At 40.5% G+C, this 23,728-nt stretch overlaps 1 protein-coding gene across 1 annotated transcript in view; it reads left to right on the forward strand.

Moving 5' to 3' along the window:
- Positions 1-19,665, forward strand: part of LOC122754580 (vitellogenin-2-like) — a 31,912-nt gene extending 12,247 nt beyond the window's left edge. Inside the window, exons 8-21 of the mRNA XM_044003112.1 lie at positions 570-755; positions 1,149-1,278; positions 3,135-3,363; positions 3,449-3,519; positions 7,477-7,689; positions 7,808-7,950; positions 8,589-8,727; positions 9,083-9,218; positions 10,840-11,026; positions 11,834-11,928; positions 12,635-12,732; positions 13,335-13,494; positions 16,929-17,090; positions 19,348-19,665. Coding sequence (XP_043859047.1) covers positions 570-755; positions 1,149-1,278; positions 3,135-3,363; positions 3,449-3,519; positions 7,477-7,689; positions 7,808-7,950; positions 8,589-8,727; positions 9,083-9,218; positions 10,840-11,026; positions 11,834-11,928; positions 12,635-12,732; positions 13,335-13,494; positions 16,929-17,090; positions 19,348-19,466 — 2,068 coding nt within the window. The 3' untranslated portion in view covers positions 19,467-19,665. The remainder of the gene's footprint in view (positions 1-569; positions 756-1,148; positions 1,279-3,134; positions 3,364-3,448; positions 3,520-7,476; positions 7,690-7,807; positions 7,951-8,588; positions 8,728-9,082; positions 9,219-10,839; positions 11,027-11,833; positions 11,929-12,634; positions 12,733-13,334; positions 13,495-16,928; positions 17,091-19,347) is intronic.
- Positions 19,666-23,728: the final 4,063 nt, after the last annotated feature.

Raw genomic sequence — 23,728 nt, forward strand, 5'->3', positions numbered from 1 at the left:
CCCTTGGGACATGTTTCAGCCCCCAAGCATACCAGGCACAGGAAGATCTTAGGATTCCTCCTTAGTGAACATATGGCGCCTGCCTTATGCCATGGGCATCTTTCACAAATGTTCCTTTGTCTACATATAAACGCAGTTAAATGGGTAGCCAGCATCACAGTTCAGCCTAAGCTGACTTCCCTGGACCAGTGGTGCAACCTCATTGAACACAGTTGCACATGATGACAATGCAATCCAAACTCCAGAAAATCTGACCAATGTCCCTTTGGTGTAGCTAATGACCTCTGGTTTTCCAAATGTTTAGGGGAAGAAAGGATATAGTGGTAGAGGTAGACACAAAGCCTGTTACCTCCTTCAGGTAGGTGATCTGTCATTTATTTCTGTCTGCCAAAGGAGTACAAGTGCTATAAAGATGCCCCTTAGGTTCTGGTGCCCAGGTACAAATCCCCAGTTGCCCACCCTTGTTATGGCTCTCAATGTACATTATTTGCCTCCTATATAGAAGAATCCTTCTGATAGTATCATTCCTGGCTTATTACGTATATAACCCTTTGTTCCTCCTCCTGTAGCATGTACTGGTACTCTGTGGCATCGATGACAATCAACACCCCTGTCTTCCAGTCTGGCATTGAGCTCCAGGCAAAGCTCCAGACAGCTTACCCAATGAAACTGAACATGAAGTTGGACCTAAAAAAGAAAAACTTTAAGTATGAAACCTTCCCATGGCACCAAGAGACTCAGCTCCTGACAGCCAGGTATACTAGTCACCTCAATCTTCCCCCAAACTCCTCTTGAGGAAGCAGAATAACAATGACAAAGTTGGAGGTGGGTTTGAAATTTTGAATTACCATGCCTTCCATCAGAATATTCTGATTACATAGCTGCTTCTTTGAACAGCCTTGAAAGATTCAGTTCAGTTTGGAGACATTTATTCTTAGAGATTTCAAATGATGTGTTGGGATGTCTATTGGTTTTTCTGTATTTATTCATTCACATTATCGACTTTCTGGAATAGCACTGTTTTTTTAAGCCAACATTTGCTTCTCCAGGGCCTCCTTCTCCCTGAGCTCGGAGATGAATGAAGAGGCCGAGACATGTCCAATAACCAATAACCCCTGACATCAGGTCTACTCTTGCTGTCCCCACAGTGCCAAGGCTTTTGCTGTATCAAGAAAGAGTGGGGAGCCAGAAACCGAAAAGAAAGTTCCTCTAGTTCCTGAGGAAGCAGGATCTGAGATCCCCAAGGAGCAATTTGTTTTCACAGAGATGACTTTGAAGGTACTTGAGAAATATGGAGGATTAGAGATTCCCATAGAAAATGGCAGCAAGGGCATTAGCTATCCCAGAGAGACAGTCAGTGTGTGTCGGTTTGAAGACCTGGGAATTAACATTTGATAATAGTTCCAGCATGACCTTCCCTAGAAAGTCTGTCCTGATCCCTCCACTTTCTAATGCCCTCCCTCCCTCCTTTGGATTTAACAGATAGCAGCACTATGGGACTTTAATCTTTGCAAACTGCCTTGCCCGCTTGCTTTTATGTGATCCCCAAAACAATCCTGCAAGGTAGTGGATGTAATTATTCCCATTTTACAGATGAGGAAACTGAGGCAGACAACAGTTAAGTGACTTGCCCAGGGTCACATAGCTACTAAGTGTTTAGGTGGGATTTGAAATAAGGTCTCCTGACTTTAAGTCTAAAACTCATTGTGCTATCTTTTGTGTTCTCTCTCTGTATGTATGTATATACACATGCATGCAAATATGTATCTATACATAGACACACACGTGTGTCTATGTATGTGTATATATAACACATGCATATGGCAAGAAAACCTAGTTTGTTTACATACATATGCATACATGTATATGTTGACCTGATATACATATGTGTATTGTATATGCTTATATATACTTCTTATATGTATACATACATGTACAGATGTATGTGTATTTGTGTGTTGTGTTGTTGTTGTTCAGTTGTGTCTGACTCTTCGTGATTCTGTTTGGGGTTTTCTTGATGGAGACACTGGAATGGTTTACCATTTCTTTCTCTAGCTCATTTTACAGATGAGGAATACACACATGTGCACACATACATGCACATATGCAACTTATTCCCCTGTTAGAATGGAAGTTCCTTGAGGGTAGGGAAATTTTTTCTTTCTTTCTATTTTTATCTATTCTCAGGGCCCTGTCAATTAGTCAACAAATATTTCTTTTTTTCTTTTACTTTCTTTTCTTTCTTTTTCTCTTTCTTTCTTTCTTTCTTTCTTTCTTTCTTTCTTTCTTTCTTTCTTTCTTTCTTTCTTTTTTAGTGAGGCAATTGGGGTTAAGTGACTTGCCCAGGGTCACACAGCTAGTAAGTGTTAAGTGTCTGAGGCCGGATTTGAACTCAGGTACTCCTGACTCCAGGGCTGGTGCTCTATCCACTGTGCCACCTAGCTGCCCCTCTTTCTTTCTTTCTTTCTTTCTTTCTTTCTTTCTTTCTTTCTTTCTTTCTTTCTTTCTTTCTTTTTTAGTGAGGCAATTGGGGTTAAATGACCTGCCCAGGGTCACACAGCTAGTAAGTGTTAAGTGTCTGAGGCCGGATTTGAACTCAGGTACTCCTGACTCCAGGGCTGGTGCTCTATCCACTGTGCCACCCAGCTACCCCCACAAAAAAACATTTCTTAAGTGCTTACCTATTACTATGGGCTAAGCTCTGGAAATTATACAAAGAATGACAAGAGCCCCACTTGCCCTCAACAAGTTCTCATCCTAAGGGATGGGGAAGGCAACATGGATAAAGAAGTATGTCCATACAAGAGAGATACAAAGAAGAAGAAGGTCCTAGCTGTTGGGGGGCAGGGCTGGGGAGCCTGGAAAGGTCTCTTGCAGAAGGAAAGACTTTATCTGAGTCTACAAGGAAACCAGAGAGACTAAGAGGGGGCATTGAGGTGGCAGAGCATCGTAGGACTAAGGGACTGTCTATGCAAAAGCATAGAAATGTCATGTTTGAGGAACTGCAAGTCAGTTCAGCACATAGCAAGTGCTCTATAATTGTCTGATTGATTGATTGATTGATTGATAACTCTTGCTGGTACCATCCCCTCCATTTTATTGATGATTTCCAAAATGTCCTTGTTCAAATGTAGCAAGGAAGGACTTCTGAAGTGACTTCTCCCAATTACTCCAACTCCCCCAAGCCTGAACTTCATCATGGCAAAAGTGGAAAGACGCATTTCCAAGAGACTTGCTTCAGCCTGCCTTACTGGGGTTTTCAGGCCTATGTCTCCATGAAATCCCTCAGTGCAGCATCATTTCAAGATTCCATTCTGCATCACGTGGTGGGAACACATGAAGCCCAACTTGTGGTAAAATCAAGTAAGTTAAGAGTTGGCTTCCTCGTGGGGATGGTGCATGGGATCCCAAGACCCCTGATGTCCTCTGTGCTGGGCACCTTATACAGATACTACCGTTGAGAAGATCGGGCTGGAAATCGAAGCGGGATCTATGGCAGCTTCCAGACCAATCCAGATGGTGAGTGTCAAGTAGGTGCAGGAGAATGGATGCAAAGAAACCTCAAAAAGATCCTGGGCATAGAGAATGTGCTTACAGTGAATTGCCTTGTAGCAGAGTCCATACAGACTGTCTGTCTTAGGCAAACTTAACCAGTATTGCTGTGTCCTGTTATACCTTAGAAAATCACCTTGAAAAATTAAGAAGGTTTTCTTCACATCTTCTGAGTCATTTTTATATGGAAAACCCATAAATTTATGTCCAAGTTTTTATAATTTTCTTAACAATTTTCCCCATCTTGCAAAATGATTTTTGTGATTCTCTTCCAGTGAAATTCTCTTCCATCCAATAATAGTCAGCATTTATATATCACTTTAAGCTTTGCAAACCACTTTACATGTTAGCCGACCTGAGGAAACAACACAGTCATAGTGGGGAAAGCAAACATTTGGAGTCCAGGGACCTAAATTAAAATTCTGGTTCTGCTGTTTGTGTCTCATCTTGTGACCTTAAATGGGTCACTTTCTCTCACTGGGCCTCAATTTCTACAGATGTAAAATAAAAGGGTGAGACTATAGTCTTTTCTCACTTTAAATCTATGATCTTATGAATTTAAGTATATCCTTATAAACATAGTGACATTATTGGAGTAGCTAGGTGGGAGAATGCATAAAGTACTGGACTTGGAGTCAGGAAGAACTGAGTTCCAATCTTGCCTTCAACACTTACTTGCTGTGTAACCTTGGGAAGTCACTAAACTTCCTTCAGCCTCCTTTTCTCCTCTAAAAGTAGAGATAACACTAGCCCTTCCCTCACAAGGTTATTGTGAAGAATAAATGAGAAGAGTTCTTTTTCTTTTTTTTCAGGGCAATGAGGGTTAAGTGACTTGCCCAGGGTCACACAGCTAGTAAGTGTCAAGTGTTTGAGGACAAATTTGAACTCAGGTTCTCCTGAATCCAGGGCCAGTGCTTTATCCACTGCACCACCTAGATGCCCTGAGAAGAGTTCTTTACAAACTTTAAAACGCTACATAAGTGGAGCTATTAGTGATATCTACATTGGTTCTCAGTCCTGAGCTAGGGCCAGTCATTTCTCTGTTTCTTAGGAGCATAGTGGTTGGGTGTCATAATCTCCCAGCATCCCATGCATTTTGTAGAAGTCAAGACAAAATAGAGCCCCTCATAAGCCATACAGGAATCCATCTATGAGGAACAACCTCCCAGGGATACAAGAGAAGGATCCCAGCAGTTACTCCAATTCCTCATCTGCCTCCTTGACCTCTGCCCAAAGCCCGTCAGATATCATTAGCAAGGAAGGGGTGAAAGATACCAAGCAGACAGTCCAAAATGGCAGCATACAAGGCCACACTCCCAGTGAGAGTGACAGCAATGGCAGCCACAGCAGTAGCAATACTACTGAAGAGCAGTCTGTGCATGAGCAGGTAACTCAGCCTATAGATTCATTGCCCCTGAGCTAAAACTAGGAATCCTAGCAACTGAGGCAAAGCCAGTTAAGGCAGTGACGCAGAGGATTCTGGGTGCAGAGTCTGGCCCTCTCCCTCATGGGTGTTGGATAGGATGGGACAGTGCTACCATAGCTACAGGACCCTGGCTATGGTGGTCCAGCACAAAGAGACAGGGTGTCTTTTCCTTGGAGCAGGCATATAGACGCTCTGAGTCAAAGTCCTGTGAGGCTTATGTTGGTTCTGGTGTTGATGAGATTTGAGTTTGGAGGCCTCATGCATTAACATCCCTTTGCATATGAACCAGAAGATATCATAATCTTTCTAAAAGGCTATTCAGCTATGTATGTATCTATCAATTTATCTATCTACCTATATATCTATTCTATATTTACCTATGTCTATATTAATCCATCTATTTCTATCTATAAATCTATCAATTTATCTCTATTAATCCATCTATATCTATCTATTTATCTATCATCTATCAATCTATCATCTACCTACCTAACTCTATCCATCTATCTACCTATCTCTGGTAATCCATCTATTTCAATCTATTGTAGGGGCCAAATTTAATATGGGGAGAGTTAATTGGGTGGCTCGCTGTAATATTGGGGTTCAGAAAATAATGAGGGACCTCTAGGTCCAAAGCTTTTTCCCCTCCGAACTGCCCTTTTTCGTTATTTCTCCCAGGCCAATAAGAAAGGAGCTTAACAACATCTTTTCCACAAATAAATCAGGTTTTATTTAATGGAAATAAAATACACAGCAAAGGTGAAATAAATAAAGTCAAGGACAAGGGAATAGGGAAAGAGGAAAACGATAATCTCCCTGGCTCTAGCAAAGGCTGTCTCAAACCCAAACTCACTTTCAGCTCAGCTAATTCAAAGAGCTGGATTTTATTAAGTCACCACCAGGGGTCCATAATTTCTATGGGAGACAGCTGTTCAGCCTGTCTCCAGTCCACTCCGAAAGCTTTTCCCAGGCAAGAGAGAGAGAGAGAGAGTGAGCCACTTCCTGTTGGGGTCCTGTTTTCTACCTTTTTCTCCCTCCCCCAAAGGGGAAGTCCTTCAAGTTATGTGGCTGAGACTGTTTTCCTGTTGATGATGCAGTCCACAGCCTCTAAGGGCACTCCTTCTCAGGGTTGGCCAAGTTTAGACTAGGTTTAACAGGGCAGGCCAGGTGTAGCTCAAGATCTAATCCTCTTAAGTGGTTACTTAGTAGTTTCTCATTCATACCCAATTCAAACACTACTAGATCAATCAAGTGGGACCCCTGGGCATCTGCCAAATTCCATTATTTTACCACACTATCTATCTATATTTATCTTCTACCTATAGATCTATCAATTTATCATCTATCTACCTATCTCTATTAATCCATCTATTTCTATTTATCTATCATCTATCTATAAATCTATAAATCTATCTATCTACCTATCTCTATCTACCTATATCTATTAATCCATCTATTTCTTATCTGTTGACCTATTATCTGTCTACCTACCTATCTATTTATAATTTATCTACCTACCTACCTACCCCCCCCATTTCAATCTCTAACTAGCCGTCTCTATCTACCTCACTCCCTTCCTATCCTTTTCTTTATTTTCAACTGAGTTGGAGACATAGGATCAAAGATATATAGCAGGAAGGGACGTCGGAGACTCTCTAGTCTAACCCCTCTCATTTCAGAAAGGGGGAAATTGATGCCCAGAGATGTGAGGTGACTTGTCCAAAGTCACACAGTGTCAGAGCCAGGATTCAACTTAAGTTTTGCTACTCCAAATTCAGGTCTCACAGTGAGAATCTGCCTTCCCTCTGAGACTATTCACCAGTTTATCCTGTATCTAGCTTGTTTAGTCATAGTTGTTTGCATGTTTTAGACCGTGTGTTCCCACTAGACTGTAAGCTCTGTGAGGGCAAGGATTGTCTTTTTCCTTTTTTGGATCTTCAGAGCTTAACACAGTGCCTGGTACATGGTACATACTTAATAAATGTTTATTAAATTGAGAACAGAGGATGTTTTTTGGCCCTTTTAGATATGTAGATAGATAGATGATAAATGGATTATAGATAGGTGATGATGATAATAAATAGATGATAGATGGGTACATAGATAGATAGATGATAGATGGATAGATAGATATAGATGCATTTATGTGTATGTATACACATGTATATTTAGCACTTAGGAAAATGCCTGGCACATAGTAGGAATTTAATAAATACTAGTTGATTAATTGGATTGTTGATGAATGTATCTTTGTACTAATTTCCCAGTTTTACCATGAATAACTATGTAATCTTTGGGAAATCACTTGACTTCACAAGGTCTCTATTTTCTAATCTGTAAAATGAGACTTGTACCCGATGACCTAAGGTTCCTTCTAGCTGTAGACATATGATTTACCCTATGGGTCAGAGTCATATCCCTCCATTGTTATACAAGGTGAATCATTGTGTCCTAGAAGGTGTGGCTCACCAATCTGTCTTCTCCTTCCTCGAGCTCAGATGACGTTCTTGGAGAACAATTACCCACCCATGCTAACTGGAATATTTCGGGTAGAACACAGTGAGCAAAAGCCTGATGGCTTCCAGTTTGCCATCTTCACAAATAAACACTCCTCCAAAGATGGGGTCCAGTTACGGGTCACTAATTTTACCCAAAGTAGCCAGTGGAAAGCTTGTGTTGATATTTTCTTGGAGAATTTTCACACGGCAAAGGTAAGCCACAAATCTCACCCAATGGGCACATCAACAGGCCGACACGTACAGATGTTTCCATTTATTCCAGGCCCCAGTCGGCTGATGCCCTGTTCCATTCATCATTCATGCCTTGCAGGCATCCCTAAAATGGGGTCAGGATTGCCAGGAGTATCAAGTTTTGGGGGAGATTATGACTGGGCAGTTTGCTAATCACTCCACTCTGCAAATGATGGTTGCATGGCCAAAAGTCTCAGCAGAAGTCACGGAAATGGGAAAATGGTGAGATCTCCTCCCTTCCCCCTTATCTGTTGTATTGCCCAAATGGGGCTGGGATGGAAGGTGTTAGAGTCAGCAAGGAAGAGGAGTCACAAATGATTTGTGGAGACCTAGTCTACAGATTTCTTTTGGGTCTGATCCCCAACTTCCTTTCCTGTCCCCACCCCTTCCCAAGCTGAAACTGCTTTCATAGACCCTTTTCAGGGCATCTGTGAACTTGGATGGGGAAAAAAACAAATGACATCTTTATTTTTATATAATTTCTTTTTTTTGTAATCATTTCAATTCTCTTTGTAATGCAATGGATTTTATTTTATACATTTCAGAACATTAATTCTGAGAATGGGTCTATAGGCTTCACCAGATTGGCAAGGAGTTCCATGTCACAAAATAAGTTAAAGAACCCCTGAGCAAACTTTTCATTTTATGTTTGGGGAGTGTGAGTTCCAGAGAAAGTAAATCATTGTCCCAAGATGAGACAGGTAGTAAATGACAGAGCTAGAATTCAAACTATATTCTCTGACTCCAAATTCAATTTTCTTTTCATTTCACAATCTGTCTCTGTATTCCTGGCGTCTTGTATTTAATGGGTGCTTAATATATATTTATTGAATAGATGAATATTTTCTACTCATTTCCAGGTTTTATACATTCATTCCTGGGCTTCTCTCTAGACTGGGATTCTCTGAAAAAGCCTGGAAAAATCCCCTTTTGAAGGCCAGCTTGGTGATACCACTTCTATCTCCCAGGAGTGGACACGTCATCATCAGGCTACCCCATGTAAGTGTGCCCATCTTGGTTCTGGGCTTCTCCTAGGAGGGATCCTCTCACTCACTCTTTTTACTTTGTTGTTGTTTGGTCTTATTTTTTTTTTGTCATTTAGTCAATTTTCAGTTGTGTCTAACTCTTTGTGACTCCATTTGGGGTTTTCTTGGCAAAGATACTGCAGTGCTTTGCATTTTCTTCTCCAGTTCATTTTACAGATGAGAAAACTGAGGCAAACATGGTTAAGGGACTTGCCCAGGGTTACTCAGCTAGTAATTGTCTGAGGCCAGATTTGAATTTAGGTCCTCCTGACTCCAGGCCCAGTGTAATCTATCCATCATGCCACCTAGCTGCCTTTTTTCATTGGCAGGTTACTTTTTATGGACAAGACATTTTCTTACCCATCTCATACTCTATAAATCTTCTGGAACCAGCTTCTCAACTGCCTGACCAAGTGGGGGAGTTCTTTGACTTCATCAAAGATTTCATTATGAAGACTTTCCAAGGTGAGAAAATTGGTCTTTAAGGGCTTTTGTTTTAGGGTTTACATAGGCAGTACTCCTACTCTATGGAGATCTTCCCATGGAAATCAGTGGCATCCATCAGATTAAATAAATTCAATTCAATTCAACTAGTTTTTGTTGAGTTAGAAAATGGTTTCTTGGGGCAGCTAGATGGCGCAGTGGATAGAGCACCAGCCCTGGAGTCAGGAGTACCTGAGTTCAAATCCAGCCTCAGACACTTAACACTTACTAGCTGTGTGACCCTGGGCAAGTCACTTAACCCCAATTGCCTCACTAAAAAAAAAAAAAAAGAAAGAAAGAAAATGGTTTCTTGGGGCAGCTAGGTGGCGCAGTGGATAAAGCACTGGCTCTGGATTCAGGAAGACGAGTTCAAATCCAGCCTCAGACACTCGATACTTACTAGCTGTGTGACCTTGGGCAAGTCACTTAACCCCCGTTGCCCCACAAAAAACAAAAACAAAAAAAAAAGAAAAAAATGGTATCTTGGTACCTTACCCTGCTCTCTTCCAGAAGGGGAGGTCTTTGAGTATGGAACATCACCTATAGCATAAGATTTTTTTTAGATGTGTTTATCAGTTTAATTTATTTCTTCCTCTTCCTCCTTTTCTTTGACAAAGTCTTTGCTATAAGAAATGACTCTGGGACAGCTAGGTGGCACAGTGGATAAAGCACCGGCCCTGCATTCAGGAGAACCTGAGTTCAAATGTGGCCTCAGATACTTGACACTGGCTGTGTGACCCTGGGCAAGTCACTTAACCCGCATTGCCCTGCAAAACAAAACAAAACAAAACAAAACAAAACAAAACAAAAAACAAAAAAAAAGAGAAATGACTCTCTGGGAGGGGAAGGATATGGGCAGAAATCTAGGCAATGCAAAAGGAAAATATCTGTATAAAAATAAGTTTTTACAAAAGAAAAAGAAAAAAAATATATGTCTTGGGATGTTGTGGAAAGAATACTGGATTGAGGAGTCCAGAAGCCATCTTTGCTACATACTGTGGGAGCTTGGACAAATCACATGACTGCTCTCTAGCCAAGTCTCTTTATCTGTACCATGAAGAAGGGGCATGACTGGGTGGCTTCTAAGGTCCCATGCAGTATTGGATACCAGCTGTCTTGTCGTGGGGCCAGTCTTAGCATTATAGCCTTCATGCCCCCTCATGTTCTTATTCTCTGCCTTTCTGAAGGCTCTGCCCCTTGCCTGGAATTTCTCTTTCCTTGGGCCCCTTAGAATCCCACACTTTCCTTTTTTGACTCCCCTAGCTGGCAGCATTTTCTCCCTTCTCACATTATTTTATAAAGCTCTTAGGGTCTCTCGAGGTGCTATTCCCTCATCTTATAGGAGAGAGAATTGAGTACCAGAGAAATACCCAAGATCACGCAGCCAGTAGAAGTGGCAGAGCTGGGCTTCAGCACAAATATTCTGACCCCTGATATAGCCCTGTTTACACTATACCTTATGGTCTCATCTACCATCCAATGTCACTGGCTCTTGGTACTAGTTTCCTTCACTACAAAATGGGGGAATTGGACTCCATGGACTTTAAAGTCCTTTCCAGGTCCAAATTGAACAAATTCTCACTTTTTTATCTTATTCCCTCAGCTGATTGTTCAGTCAATGAAGAGAAGATCACTACTTTCAATGGAATCCGGTACAGCTACCACCTGCTTGCCAACTGCTTCCACATCCTGGCCCAGGATGCTAGCTCGGAGCTAAGGTTCCTGGTGTTGATAAAGACAGCTGAAGGGTCTGCTGGCCAAAAGGCCATCCATGTCAAACTGGCCAATCAGTAAGCCATTCCGAAGCTTCTGGTCAGAACTGCTTTACTAACAGAAGGTCACTGAGGTAGTTTAAGAGCAGCTCCAGTTTGTACTGTGAAATGGAGAGAGAATTCTAATGTTATATGTCTCCACAAATGTGGAAGCAGCTTATTAAGTCATCTACTTGGAAATTCTGATGGGCTAAATTTTCCATATGCTACTCAAATGCATATGTTCTTTCTATTACAATTACCTTATAGCATATGTTGAGCATCATTTTCAAAACACCCCTTAATGAACTGGGAGCATGGGCTCATTTTCTTGTTAGCAAATGTTTAAACAGTCCAATTCACCCCTCTTTCTTTCTCTTTTCCCCCTTCTATCTCTTTCTTTCTTTTTCCCCTCTCTTTCTTTCTTTTTCCCCTCTATATCTTTCTTTCTTTTTTCCCTCTTTCTTTCTTTTCCCCCCTCCATCTCTTTCTTTTTTCCCCTCTATATCTTTTTTTCCTCTCTATATCTTTCTTTCTTTTTCCCCTCTATCTCTTTCTTTCTTTTCCCCTCTATATCTTTCTTTCTTTTTCCCCTCTATCTTTTTCCCCTCTCTTTCTTTCTTTTCCCCCCTCTATCTCTTTCTTTCTTTTCCCCCTCTATATCTTTCTTTTTTCCTCTCTATATCATTCTTTTTCCCCTCTATCTCTTTCTTTCTTTTTCCCCTCTATATCTTTCTTTCTTTTTCCCCCTCTATCTCTTTCTTTCTTTTTTCCCTCTATCTCTTTCTTTCTTTTTTCCCCTCTATTTCTTTCTTTCTTTTTTTTCTCCTCTATCTCTTTCTAAAGTGACATTGACATGTATCCTGCTCAAGGACTCCTTTGGCTTCAGGTGGATGGCAAAAAGACCCCATTGAATGGAAGCATCATCCTCTCTGGTAGTGGTGGGTATTGCTCTGTTTTATTGGTCCTTGTTTTTCTATTCTATTTATTAGAAATGAAGAAAACATGCCAGCCAAGACCATGATGTAACTTAGTACCGAGAGCCTCTGAATCACCTCAGTTTCCCCATCTGTAAAGTGATGGTCTCTTCTGGGGTCCCTCCTAGATCTGGATCTATGATCCTATAATCCAGAGATTCATGGCCATCTCTCAAGCCTAGAAACTGAGCTTCCTTTCTTTGGTTACTCCAATTATACAAATGACCTCAGCCAAAGTAGCCAGCCCCGCTGCTTGAATTTTGATGCAGGAGGTCATGGGGGGAACTCCTGTGAGAGTTTGAGAAAGGGAGAGGGTTGGTCGGTCTTAAGGTTCTCACTAACGTAATCCATGATTCTTGGTATTTCTTTCCATTCCTTAGCACAGTGAAGACCTCGGCTGAATTTAAATCAGTGTGTAATTTGAAGCCACAAGATGCCTTGAGCTCTTTGCTTTAAAAAAAGAAAAGAAAAGAAAATCCAAACCCAGTTCATTTAAACTCAGCTTTTCAAATCAACTCAACAAAGATGTATTAAGCATTTACCATGCATAAAATATTGTGCTATTTTAGGTCTCACATCTTGATTTAACTATTACTTCTTTCTGAATTGATAAGGATCAAATTTTCTTTTTTATTCAAGATCCCACTGAATTTCTCTTTTTATCTTTTAGAGTCACTTGTGTCCATCAAGAATGAGAGTCAGGGATTCTCTCTCTCTGCACCACAGCACGGTATTGAAAAACTTTATTACGATGGGAAAACATGCAAGGTATCTTTGTCTTTTTTTTTTTTTTGGTCTAGTATTTTCACATGAAATAAGAAATGGATTCTTCCCTTTGGAAGATACTCTGCTATGAAACCTTCCTACTTAGGAAAGGGTTTGAAAGGTGAATTCTGCCCCTACCCTCGTGCCGTAGTTTCTTCCGTCCCTCCCCACACCCCATCCTCCCCAAATACCCAAGTCAACTCTTTACCTGACCACTAAATTCAGGTGTTACTATCAACTTGGATTATATAGCTGCAAAAGTAGTGAATGCTGGGGCAGTGAGGTTGGCACAGTGAATAAAGCACCGGCCCTGGATTCAGGAGGATCTGAATTCAAATCCAGCCTCAGACACTTGACACTCACTAGCTGTGTGACCCTGAGCAAGCCACTTAACCCTCATTGCCCCGCAAAACAAACAAACAAACAAATAAACAAAAAAAAAGTAGTGAATGCCCTTCTGACTAGAGGATATTAAGGATTATGCAGCTGGTTGGGAGACCAACAAGTCACTGTATTAGATAGACAGACAAATTCCTATATTTCCTTCCTCTCTCTACCTCCCCATCCTGCAATGATGTGGCCTCTCCTTTCTAAATTGTTATCAGGTCCATATTTCTTTCTGGATGATTGGAAAAACACGTGGTTTGTGTGGACAGGCAAATGCAGAAACCACCCAGGAATTCCAGATGCCCAGTGGCTACACAGCTAAAGATGCTGTGAGCTTTGCCCGATCTTGGGTTCTGACAGATGGCTCCTGCTCCAGAGGTATGAAGATCTAACTTGGGTCCCAACCTAAAGTAAAAAAAATATATATATATATATGTGTGTGTGTGTGTGTGTGTGTGTGTGTGTGTGTGTGTGTGTGTGTATATGTGTATATATATTTTTTAACACAATTGAGATTTACCAACACAATATTGCTTTAAATATTATATTTTATGGCATTATCTTCCACAAAGAAGGAAGTTTTATAATATCCAATTAAGGAGTCTCTTTCCTTGGAGATCTAAAAGAAGAGAATAGATAACCATCTGTCCTGGTTCATTTAGACATTCACCAGATGTTAAGGGGCTAGATCAGTTTATTACCTTATTGTTCTTTCCTAGGATTCTCTGATTCATGGATAATAGAAATCTAATAGTTTGTAAGCAGCTGCAAAATCTCTGCATATGTGACTTCAATAATGACAGATCCCTGAAAGCAAGAATTGTGTTCTCTCCAGTCTCTCCATGTAGTATTCATGAGACAGTATATTTAGAGCTGGAGAGAATCTTAGGGGTTTTTCCATCCATTTTATAGATGAAGAGACAGAGACCCAAAGACATGGTGACTTGTCTAAAGTCACACATCCTTAAGTGGCAGGGCTAGGTTTTCTGACTGAAAACCCAATATACTTTCCAAATGTAAGATGTTCTTTCTCATAGTGACACGAAAGCTTGCTGAAGTGGCATGGAGTCCAATGGAGGGAAGAAGAGGCCTGGATAGTAACAAGCAATGATATTTTTAGTCATTTATATCATCCTATGGATATATAGGACACACACACACACACACACACACACACAATCACACACTCTCAGACATGCTCTCCACAGACTCCACAGACCCAAACCCAGGCTGCCTTGGCCTTGATGTTGATTACTTGATGGTAGAGAGGATGCCCCAGGTTGACATATACTAAAAAGTGGACAATAAACTTTGCACTCCCTAACCTGAAGGGTCATTGTTAGGAAAGCTATTGTAAGTCTTAAAGTATAGTAGAAATGTGGGGTTTTACTATAATTTCACTTGGACCAGTCTTACAATTTCATTGTGGAAAGAGGGCCAATAAGGAACTTCCTCTCCCAACCCAAATAGATACTTTCTCTACAACAAATAAACAAATAAACAAACAAATGAATGGGAGCTAGAATGGAATGAATAATAATAGTGATGATAACAGCTAACATTTACATAGCACTTTAAGGTTTGCAAAGCATTTTATGTACATGATCTCATTTGATATGCCCATTGGCAAGGTAGGTGCTATCTTCATCCTCATTTTCCAGAGAAAGTAATCAAGGTTGAGACTTTAACTCTTAGAGAGTTGATTAGGGCACTAGGAGTGAATGATTATTTCAAGATCATGTAGTTAATATGTGACAGTGGAGGGAGCTGAATCTAGGTTTTCCCAATTGCAAGGCCAGCTATCTACTTCCAGCCTTACCCTACTGTGATTACTATTGTTATAATTATTAATTTACTCCCATACTAGTGCCCAAAGAGAGTTCTAGATATGCTCATGGACAGAATCTTAGACTCATTAAGTTTCAGAATTGAGGGGCAAGGGGATGGGTGCATGGAAACAACATCCATTTGTTATTCATTCAACAATTTTTTATTGAGTTTTATTGGGGGAAGCAGGATGTATGAGATAAAACTGCCCTCCGAATCAGGAAAACTAGGTTCAAGTCCCTCTGAAACATAGGGAGGTGCTAGAATTAAAGGAGCTGGGTTCAGATTCTACCCTTGCTACTTCTTGTTTGATTCAGTAGAATGTAAACTAAACATTTGTAACATAAAAGGGTTGGGATGAGGTGGGCTCTGAGGTCCCTTTTAGCTCTTGCTTTGGTTACAACTTCTGGGGAAGTGACTTAGCCTCTCACTGCCTACAGTCAACCACAAAAGGTTATAAATTGTAGTGCCTGACACATAGTAGACACTTAATAAATGCTTATCAATTGATTGAGCCGGATTTTTATCTATCAGGGCAACTAGGTGGCTAGAGAGCTCAGCCTGGAGTCAGGAAAACTCAGCTCCCTGAGTTCAAATCTGGCCTCAGACACTTACTAGTTGTGTGATCTTGGGCAAGTCACTTAATCTGTTTGCCTCAATTTCCTTATCTGTAAAATGAGCTGGAGAAGGAAAGGGCAAACCCCTCTGGTATCTTAGCCAAGAAAACCCCAAAATGGGTGACAAAAAACTGAAAATGCCTAAAAAATGACTGAACACACACAAAATTATTGGAGGAGTCTCTTCGCCATGAATTTCCTATGACAATGAAATCAGAGGTCCAATTTTTTAAAATGACATATTAGAGACTGTGAGGCTGCAAAGAGATATAAGATATATATCCCTTGCTTCTAAGAGGCTTACAGTCTCAGCAGGCAGGCACATAGAAAAGAGAAATCCCCCCTCCTTGTAAAACAACAATAGTAGATAATTTGCGATTAAGGCATAAAGAGTCACCTTGGAGTTCTCCTGTCTCCATGGGTCCCACAACCAATCAGTCGACAGATCTCATGTACTTGACTCTCCCATTATCTCTAGCATCCTCCCCCTCCTTGTCATTCCCACTGTGATCACCTCAGTGCAGCTCTTCCTTACTTTTTATTTGCACTCTTGGCCAAGCTTCCTAATCAATCAGTCTCTCCTCCTTGCCTTCAATTTCTGTTAATCCATCCTACGCACCCACTGTCAAAATTATCTTCCCAGAACAGTTCTCTGTAAGCTCCTTGAGAGCCTAGACTATCATTTTTAAAAACATTGCATGCCAAAGCCTAGCATTATGCCTTGCATAGAATTGGTGCTTGATAAATGTCTGTTGAATTATGAGTGTGGTGTAGAGAGCTGCTGGAAGACCTGGGTTGAATTCCTCCTCAGACCCTTAATTACCTAAGTCATCCTGGGCAAGGCACGTAACTCCCTTAGCCACATTTTTCTTGACTGGGAGTGGTAATAGCAACCACCTCTCAGGGTTGTTGGGAACATCAAATGAGGTAGTATATGTAAAGCACCCAAAGATAAAATAAATTATAACACTATTAAAATGTTTGTTGTTATTATTGTTATTACTTAAAGTTTGTTAAATATTTCAATAGTAATGAGATTATATATGTATGTGTGTATAATTATATACTGCTTTGCAAGCCTTAAAGCACCATATACATTTTAAATAATAATAATAACGACAACTATAATAATAGTTTCAATGTCAGAGGGACAAAGTTAGGAAGACCTGAGTTCAAATCCTCCCTCAGATACTTACTAGATGTGTGTTCTTGGGCAAGTTGCTTAAAACTTGCTTAGTCACAGTTTTCTCACCTCTAAAATGGCTTTTGAAATTACATCAAATGATGGTAGGCAGGGAGACAGGAAGGGGAGAGGAAGGAAAAAAATAAGAAAAAAATCTCTGTAATTCACTGATGGTTTTGTTATAGCTTGTTCCTTTCAACACCAATTCATGAGACTTGAGAAGACAATTTACCTTGAAGGAGAAAATTCCTCATGCTCATCAGTGCAGCCGGTGTTGAGGTGTCTGAAGGGCTGCAGAGCTGTCCAAACCATTACCGCCCTTGTTGGCTTTCATTGCCTTCCAATTGGTAAGTATACTTAGTGTTCCAAAAAAGCAATGGTTCGGCTCATTCTTATAAAGAAAAGGGAGCAGATGGGGAGACTAGCCTATGCCCAGCTAGCATTTAACAAGAAGCCAGCATCCATTAGCAGCAAGAAGGATGGATATTAACCTCCCATAAAGGAGCCTCCCTGTGGAGTAGGAGACATAGCCTGCCCAATTCTGAGCCATGAAGTCAGGATCAGGGGTGTATAGGTAAATATTTAACAACCAGATTTGGGAGGGAGGATAAACACAAGACACATTTTAAAATGTAATCTGCATTATTAACATGTTCTGCGTCACCTTCTTAAGTCTACACCATTAACAAAGCAGTAAATTGAACTTCAATCTCTTGTGGGTCAATTTTGATTGGCTTCAGCATATCCCTGGCAGGAGGATTTACAAGATAGGTTAGGAATCAGACCCCTGACAAGAATTCCCGAAGGTAACAATCGACACACTGTCCTACCACCTCCCATTCTTCTCCATTTTATCATCTCTGGTGTGCCCCCTTTCCCAGATTTCAATATCTTCACAATACTCTCTGTCTATCCCTGCTTTGCCCATGCTGGCCTCTGCTCCACACCAATATCCAAGCCCACTTATTCACACAAGCATGGAATACTTTAATCAGAAAGATTAATTAATCATGGAATACTAAAACAAGCTGGAAGAGGACTCAGAGGCTATATAGTCTTACTCCGTTTTACATATGAGGAAACTGAGACCCTTGGGAACTACTTTTCCAAAATCTTGGAGAGCAGAGAACCCTAGGGATAGGTTCTGAACCCAGGTTCTCTATCTCCAGAGCCAAGGTTAACTGGGCAGCTAGGTGGTGAAGTGGATAGAGCACTTGCCCTGGAGTCAGGAGGATGTGAGTTCAAATACTGCCTCAAGCATTTGACATATTCTAGCTGTGTGACCCTGGGCAAGTCACTTAAACCTGATTGCCTCAAACATCCAGGGCCATCTCCAGTCATCCTGATGTAGTCACTGGACCCAGATGGCTCTGGAGGAGAGAGTGAAGTTGCACAGTCCGCCCTCACTTAAATCCAATTCTCTTCAAATCATGGCATCACCTCTGAGAATGAAGGACAAACAACAACAGGGTTAACTCCAAGGGATATTTGCAGTTGGAAAGATGGGTTTGTTAACATAAATCTCAACTTGAAAGAATTTCATCCAGGGAGACATTGTAAAATGAAAAATTTCAGGCATCTGTGGGAAGGATATTTTTGCTAGGGACTCTCTACCCCATTCCCCAGTTGCCCTTTATATCAGACCCAGAGGAGGAAGGTTTCACACACTCCTCTGCCTTCTCCTCTGAACAAAAAGAACAGGGAAACTTGGGGAGTATCTACCCCACTCAGGCACTGTAAAAGAGATGCATCCATATGGACACCTTGAGCTCTCTGGTTACATAAACAGAAGGTTTTAAATCTCAAGGAGAAATTATTTCAATAGGCTTGTTAAACACATTCCAAGGCAGATGTATCTGAATAATAACAATATAGTAAAGACAATGATGCTCCCTGGGGGTGGGCCCTGGCTTGATTTAGAATCTATATTAAATGTTTAAATGTTGTTTGAGTTGCTCTGGATGACTTTGTCAATCCTCCCTTTCTCCATCTGAGTTGGTTTTAATCAATCTGGTATGTTTATTATACCTGGTATATTATATGTATATTATATAATATGTTTATTGCCTTTGAGCACCATGTTGGAGAACACAGAACCCCAGACCTAGAGCTGTAAGGAAAATCAGTAGCCTTCTTGTCCAACCCCCTCATTTTTTTTTTCTTTTAGTGAGGCAATTTGCCCAGGGTCACACAGCTAATAAGTGTTAAGTGTCTGAGGCCAGATTTGAACCCAGGTACTCCTGACTCCAGGGCCGGTGCTCTATCCACTGCGCCACCTAGCTGCCCCTACCAACCCCCTCATTTTACTGAAGAGGAAATGGAGGCTAAGGAGGTAACAACAACAACAACAACAACAACAACATTTACATAACATTTACTATATGCCAGGCACACTGCTAAGTGCTTTATAATTATTATCTCAATTAATCCTCATAACAACCCTGGGAGGTAAGTGTTATTACCAACTCCATTTTACAGATGAGGAAACTAATGTAAATAGAGGTTAAGTGACCCTCCCAAGGTTGCTGTCTCCTGATTCCAGAGCCATTGTTCTTTCCACTTTGCCTTCTGAGTTACAAGTCTCTTCTTTCCCCTCCTGGACAGATTCTGATGCCCATTTTCCCATTGCACTGACAAGGTTGGAGCAGAAGTCTGAGGATGTGGAAGAGAAAATTGAGGTTCCTACCCAATGTTCCTGTGATGAGCAGATATGCCTGGCATGAGTTTCCAATATCCTTAGAATCTCTCTATGTGGCCACCTCTTGATGGTGCTTTGCCCAGGCTTTCTGGATGACTTTATTTGGGCCTGGTGCATACAAGTGAATTTATTTATATACCCAAACATGATTTTCTAAAGAAATGAAAATGTTGACCTTTGTGGAAACAATGTACTATTCATCTCAGTATTTGATTATGAATAAATGTGTGAATATCAAAGAAAACAGATTTATTTTTTTCTGATCCCCTTTACTGAAAGATGGAAGTCCTTGGTTCACTTGGCAAATGCCCTTCATATTCACTCAATGGCTAGATCAAGTCTTTAGGAGGAACACAAATATTTCATTGGATTTTTGGATGGATTATACAAACTTTTGTCATGGAGGCACCCTACAAGTGAATTTTCCAGATAACTGAAGCTTATTCCCTTTCATCCTCCCAACTTGGTTTGTTTTAAACAGTTTCAGGAGAAATCTTGCTTTTAATAAGTTCCTCACGACTGCATCCACTTAAACAGAGAGTGCTGAACCTAATTAACTTTCTATTGATGACTCAGCAGCATAATGACTCTAACAATTAGAACTGTCCAAAAGAAGAATGTTCTGTTGCCTTGAGAGGTGGTGAGTTGGGGCAGCTAGGTGGCGCAGTGAATAGAGCACTGGCCCTGGATTCAGAAGTACCTGAGTTCAAATCCAGCCTCAGACACTTGACACTTACTAGCTGTGTGACCCTGGGCAAGTCACTTAACCCCATTGCCCTGCAAAAAAAAAAAAAGAGAGAGAGAGAGAGAGGTGGTGAGTCTCCCTTCCTTGGAGGGCTTCAAGCAGAGACTGGATGTTCACTTGTTGGGTATGTTAGAATGGGGAATTTTCCCCCCATGAATAGGTTGAACTAGTGACTCTCCAATTCTACTCTAAAACAGTGATGCCTTGTGGCTATTAAGTTGTGTAGGGTTGCCCAGAATATCAGAGTTGCAAGGAACTTCAATACACTCTAATCTAGTCTATACCTAACCAAGGGCCCCTTAGACAACACTGCAAACAAATGGTCTTCTTTCCACTTGAAAAAGCTCCAGAGAAGGAGAACCTTCATACTTCCCAAGAGACTGCATTTTGATTTTGGTCACCTATAATTGTTAAAGATTTTTTTCCTGATATTGAGCTGAAATCTGACTTTCTCTAATTTCTATCCATCGTTCCTTGCTCTTCCTTTTGGAGCCAAGCATAACAAGCCATACCTCTTTCATGTGACCATCTTTTGAGTATCTGATAAACACTGTTATGTCTTCTCTTCTGCCCAGTTTTCTCTTCTTCAGCCTAAATGTCCCTAGTTCTTATTCTTGTATAGAGTAATCTCCCCTTCTCTCGCCATTCTGGGCACGTTCCAGTGGAATTGTTCTTTAGTTGTTTCGGTTGTGTCCAACTCTTTGTGACCCCATTTGGGGTTTTCTTGGCAAAGATACTAGAGTGGTTGGCTATTTCCTTCTCTAGCTCATTTTACAGATGGGAAAACTGAAGCAAACAGGGTTCAGTGACTTATCACAGATAGTAAGACATCTGAGACAAGATTTTAACTCAGGAAGATGAGTCTTCCTGATTCCAGGTCCAGCACTCTGCACTATGGCGCTACCTAGCTGCTCTTCCAGCTTAGCATGTCCTTCATAAAATGTGGAGAGGATACTGTAGATCTAGTCTGACCCAGGCAAAATAGAGTGAGTCTATACCCTCTCTCACTCTGGATTATGTCCTTTTCTTAATGCAGCCTGAAAATACCTTTTTTTTTTTAAACTTTCATGTTATCCATCTGGTTCTCATTTTTATCTTGCAATCCACTTAAGTCTCCAGATGTTTTTCAATGAACTATCCAGTCATACCTCCCCCATCCTGTGCCAGTGAAAGTGATTATTTGAACCCAAGCATAGAATTTGCAATTTAATTCCATTGAATTTATTTTTATTTGATCTGACCCATGGTTCTTGCCTACTAAGATGCTTCTGAAGTCTATCTCTTTTAACTTTTCCTCCAAGTTTCACGTTATTTGCAAATGTGCTAAATCCACATTTGATCTTTTATCCAGTGTGGATATAAACATTAAACAGAGCAAGGTCAAACACTGATGGTCAGAGTACTCCACAAAAAACCTTCCAGATTGACATCAGTCCACCAATGACTACCTTTTGGGTTGAAGCATTCAATGAGCTTGAATCCTATTTGCTTATATTTCTCTATTTTGACCAAAGGGATTACAAGAGAGATTATAACAAATTCTTTGCTGAAATCCAGGCACACTCTATTTGCTGCATTCCCTATATCTATTTGTCCTGTTACCTTGTCAGAAAAGGAAATGAAGTTAATCTAGCAAGACTTGTTTTTGATGTTGGCTCTTAAGGGACTGCCATTTTCTTTTCTAATTGTTCATAAACTATCATTTAATAAAACTTAGTGGAATTCTTTCAAAAATCAAAGTCAATCCCAACTTGCCTGTGGTTTACAAACTCTACCCTCTTCCTTTTTTTGAAAATCAGGAAAATACTTGCACTTCTCCCATTCTTCAGGATTTCTCAAAGATCACATCTGTCATTTATTTTGGTACTTTAGGTTGTAGCTCAACTGGGCCTGAAGGCTTGAATTAACACAAACTAGTTAAATGAACTCTTACTCTTTCCTTTCTTACCTTTGGCTTTAAATTTCCTTTAACATGTTTGGTTTTTAGTCCAGTGATCATTTTTTTTTTCAGAAGGAAAGACAGAAGCCTTCTCATTGTTGTCCATTATCATCATATCCTTGAGTTTTCCATCATTTGGAATTCAGCAAGTTGGATCCTCCTTTTTGGCCAAAATCAGATCCAGAATAGACTTCTCCCTTCTTGATTCTTCTACCCTTTGAAAGATGACATTTTCACTAAACCAATTCAAGAAGATATTGCCTACTCTGTTTTTGGGAAAGGAAAGAGTCCCAGATCTCTCTTGAGGATAATTCAAATCTCCCATCACAATTATATTATGCTTCTTTCCCAGACTTGGCATCAGTTTCCCTATCCCTCATCTATTTCTTCTTTCTGACCACTTAGTCTAATGGAGACTTCATGACAAAATCACTTCTGTTTCTCCTTCTCTTGATCTTCACCCAAACACTCCCAATCATACTTCCTATCTTCTGATTCCTGAATGTCCTCACATGAGTATACTTTACTATAGTGATTCCCTCAGCCCCTTTACCTGAGTCTGTTTCTTTTGAATAAGCTGTACTCATCCAGATCCATAATCCACTCATGATTTCATCCCACCAAATTTCAGTGAGATCTATGAGGTCAAATTTGTCCCCTCGCGTGAAGACTGCTAGTTCCTCTCATTTATTTCCTAAGTATTCTTTTTAACTATATTATTTGGGGGGCAGTTAGTTGGTACACTGACACTGGATTCAAGAGGACCTGAGTTCAAATCCAGCCTCAGACACTTGATACTTACTAGCTGTGTGATCCTGGGCAAGTCACTTAACCATCATTGCCCCGCAAAAAACAAAAACAAAAACAAAAACAAAACAAAAAAAAAGTGAGAGGAACTTTTGACCCCAGCTCACCATCAACTAACTATATTATTTATCCTTACATGAAACACCAGTTAAAATTAGTGGCTGTCACAGTAGACAAGCCTTAGGAAGTTCCTTTCAAAAGGAAGAAGAGTTATAAAACAATTGGTGAAGTTGCACTGTATATAATATCTAATAGCTAGCATTTCCATAGTTCTTCAAGGTTGCAAAGCAAAAACATTATCCCCTTTGATCCTCACACTAACCCTGGAAGGTAGACTCTATAAATATCCTTATTTTACAAAGGAGAAAACTGAGGTAGATAGAATTTAAGCCTGGGGTCACACAACTAGTAAGTATCTGAAGCTGGATTTGAACTCAGGCTTTCCTGATTCCAGGCTCAGGGGTCTGTCCCCTGTGCCACCTATTGAATACCAAGGAGACATATTCAGAGGAAAACTTGGTAGTTTGGGTGGTGGGAAGTAGGAAAGAGAAGGAAGAGAGTATTTGGATGAAGGTCAAGGGAGAGACAAGTAGGCAGCCAGGTAGTATAGCAATAGGGCCTAGAGTTTGGATTCTGTCTCAGATACTAGCTATGACATCAATAATTTCCCTTAATATAGTGCTTTAACACTTTCAAAACACTATTCACATAATTTTTAGACTCACAATTCTATGGTGAAAAGGATTACAAGAATTACCATACCCATTTTATAGATGAAAAAACTGTGATTCAAAGA

Source organism: Dromiciops gliroides, chromosome 4 (genome assembly GCF_019393635.1).
Source record: "Dromiciops gliroides isolate mDroGli1 chromosome 4, mDroGli1.pri, whole genome shotgun sequence".
In the NCBI taxonomy this organism is placed as follows: Eukaryota; Metazoa; Chordata; class Mammalia; order Microbiotheria; family Microbiotheriidae; genus Dromiciops; species Dromiciops gliroides.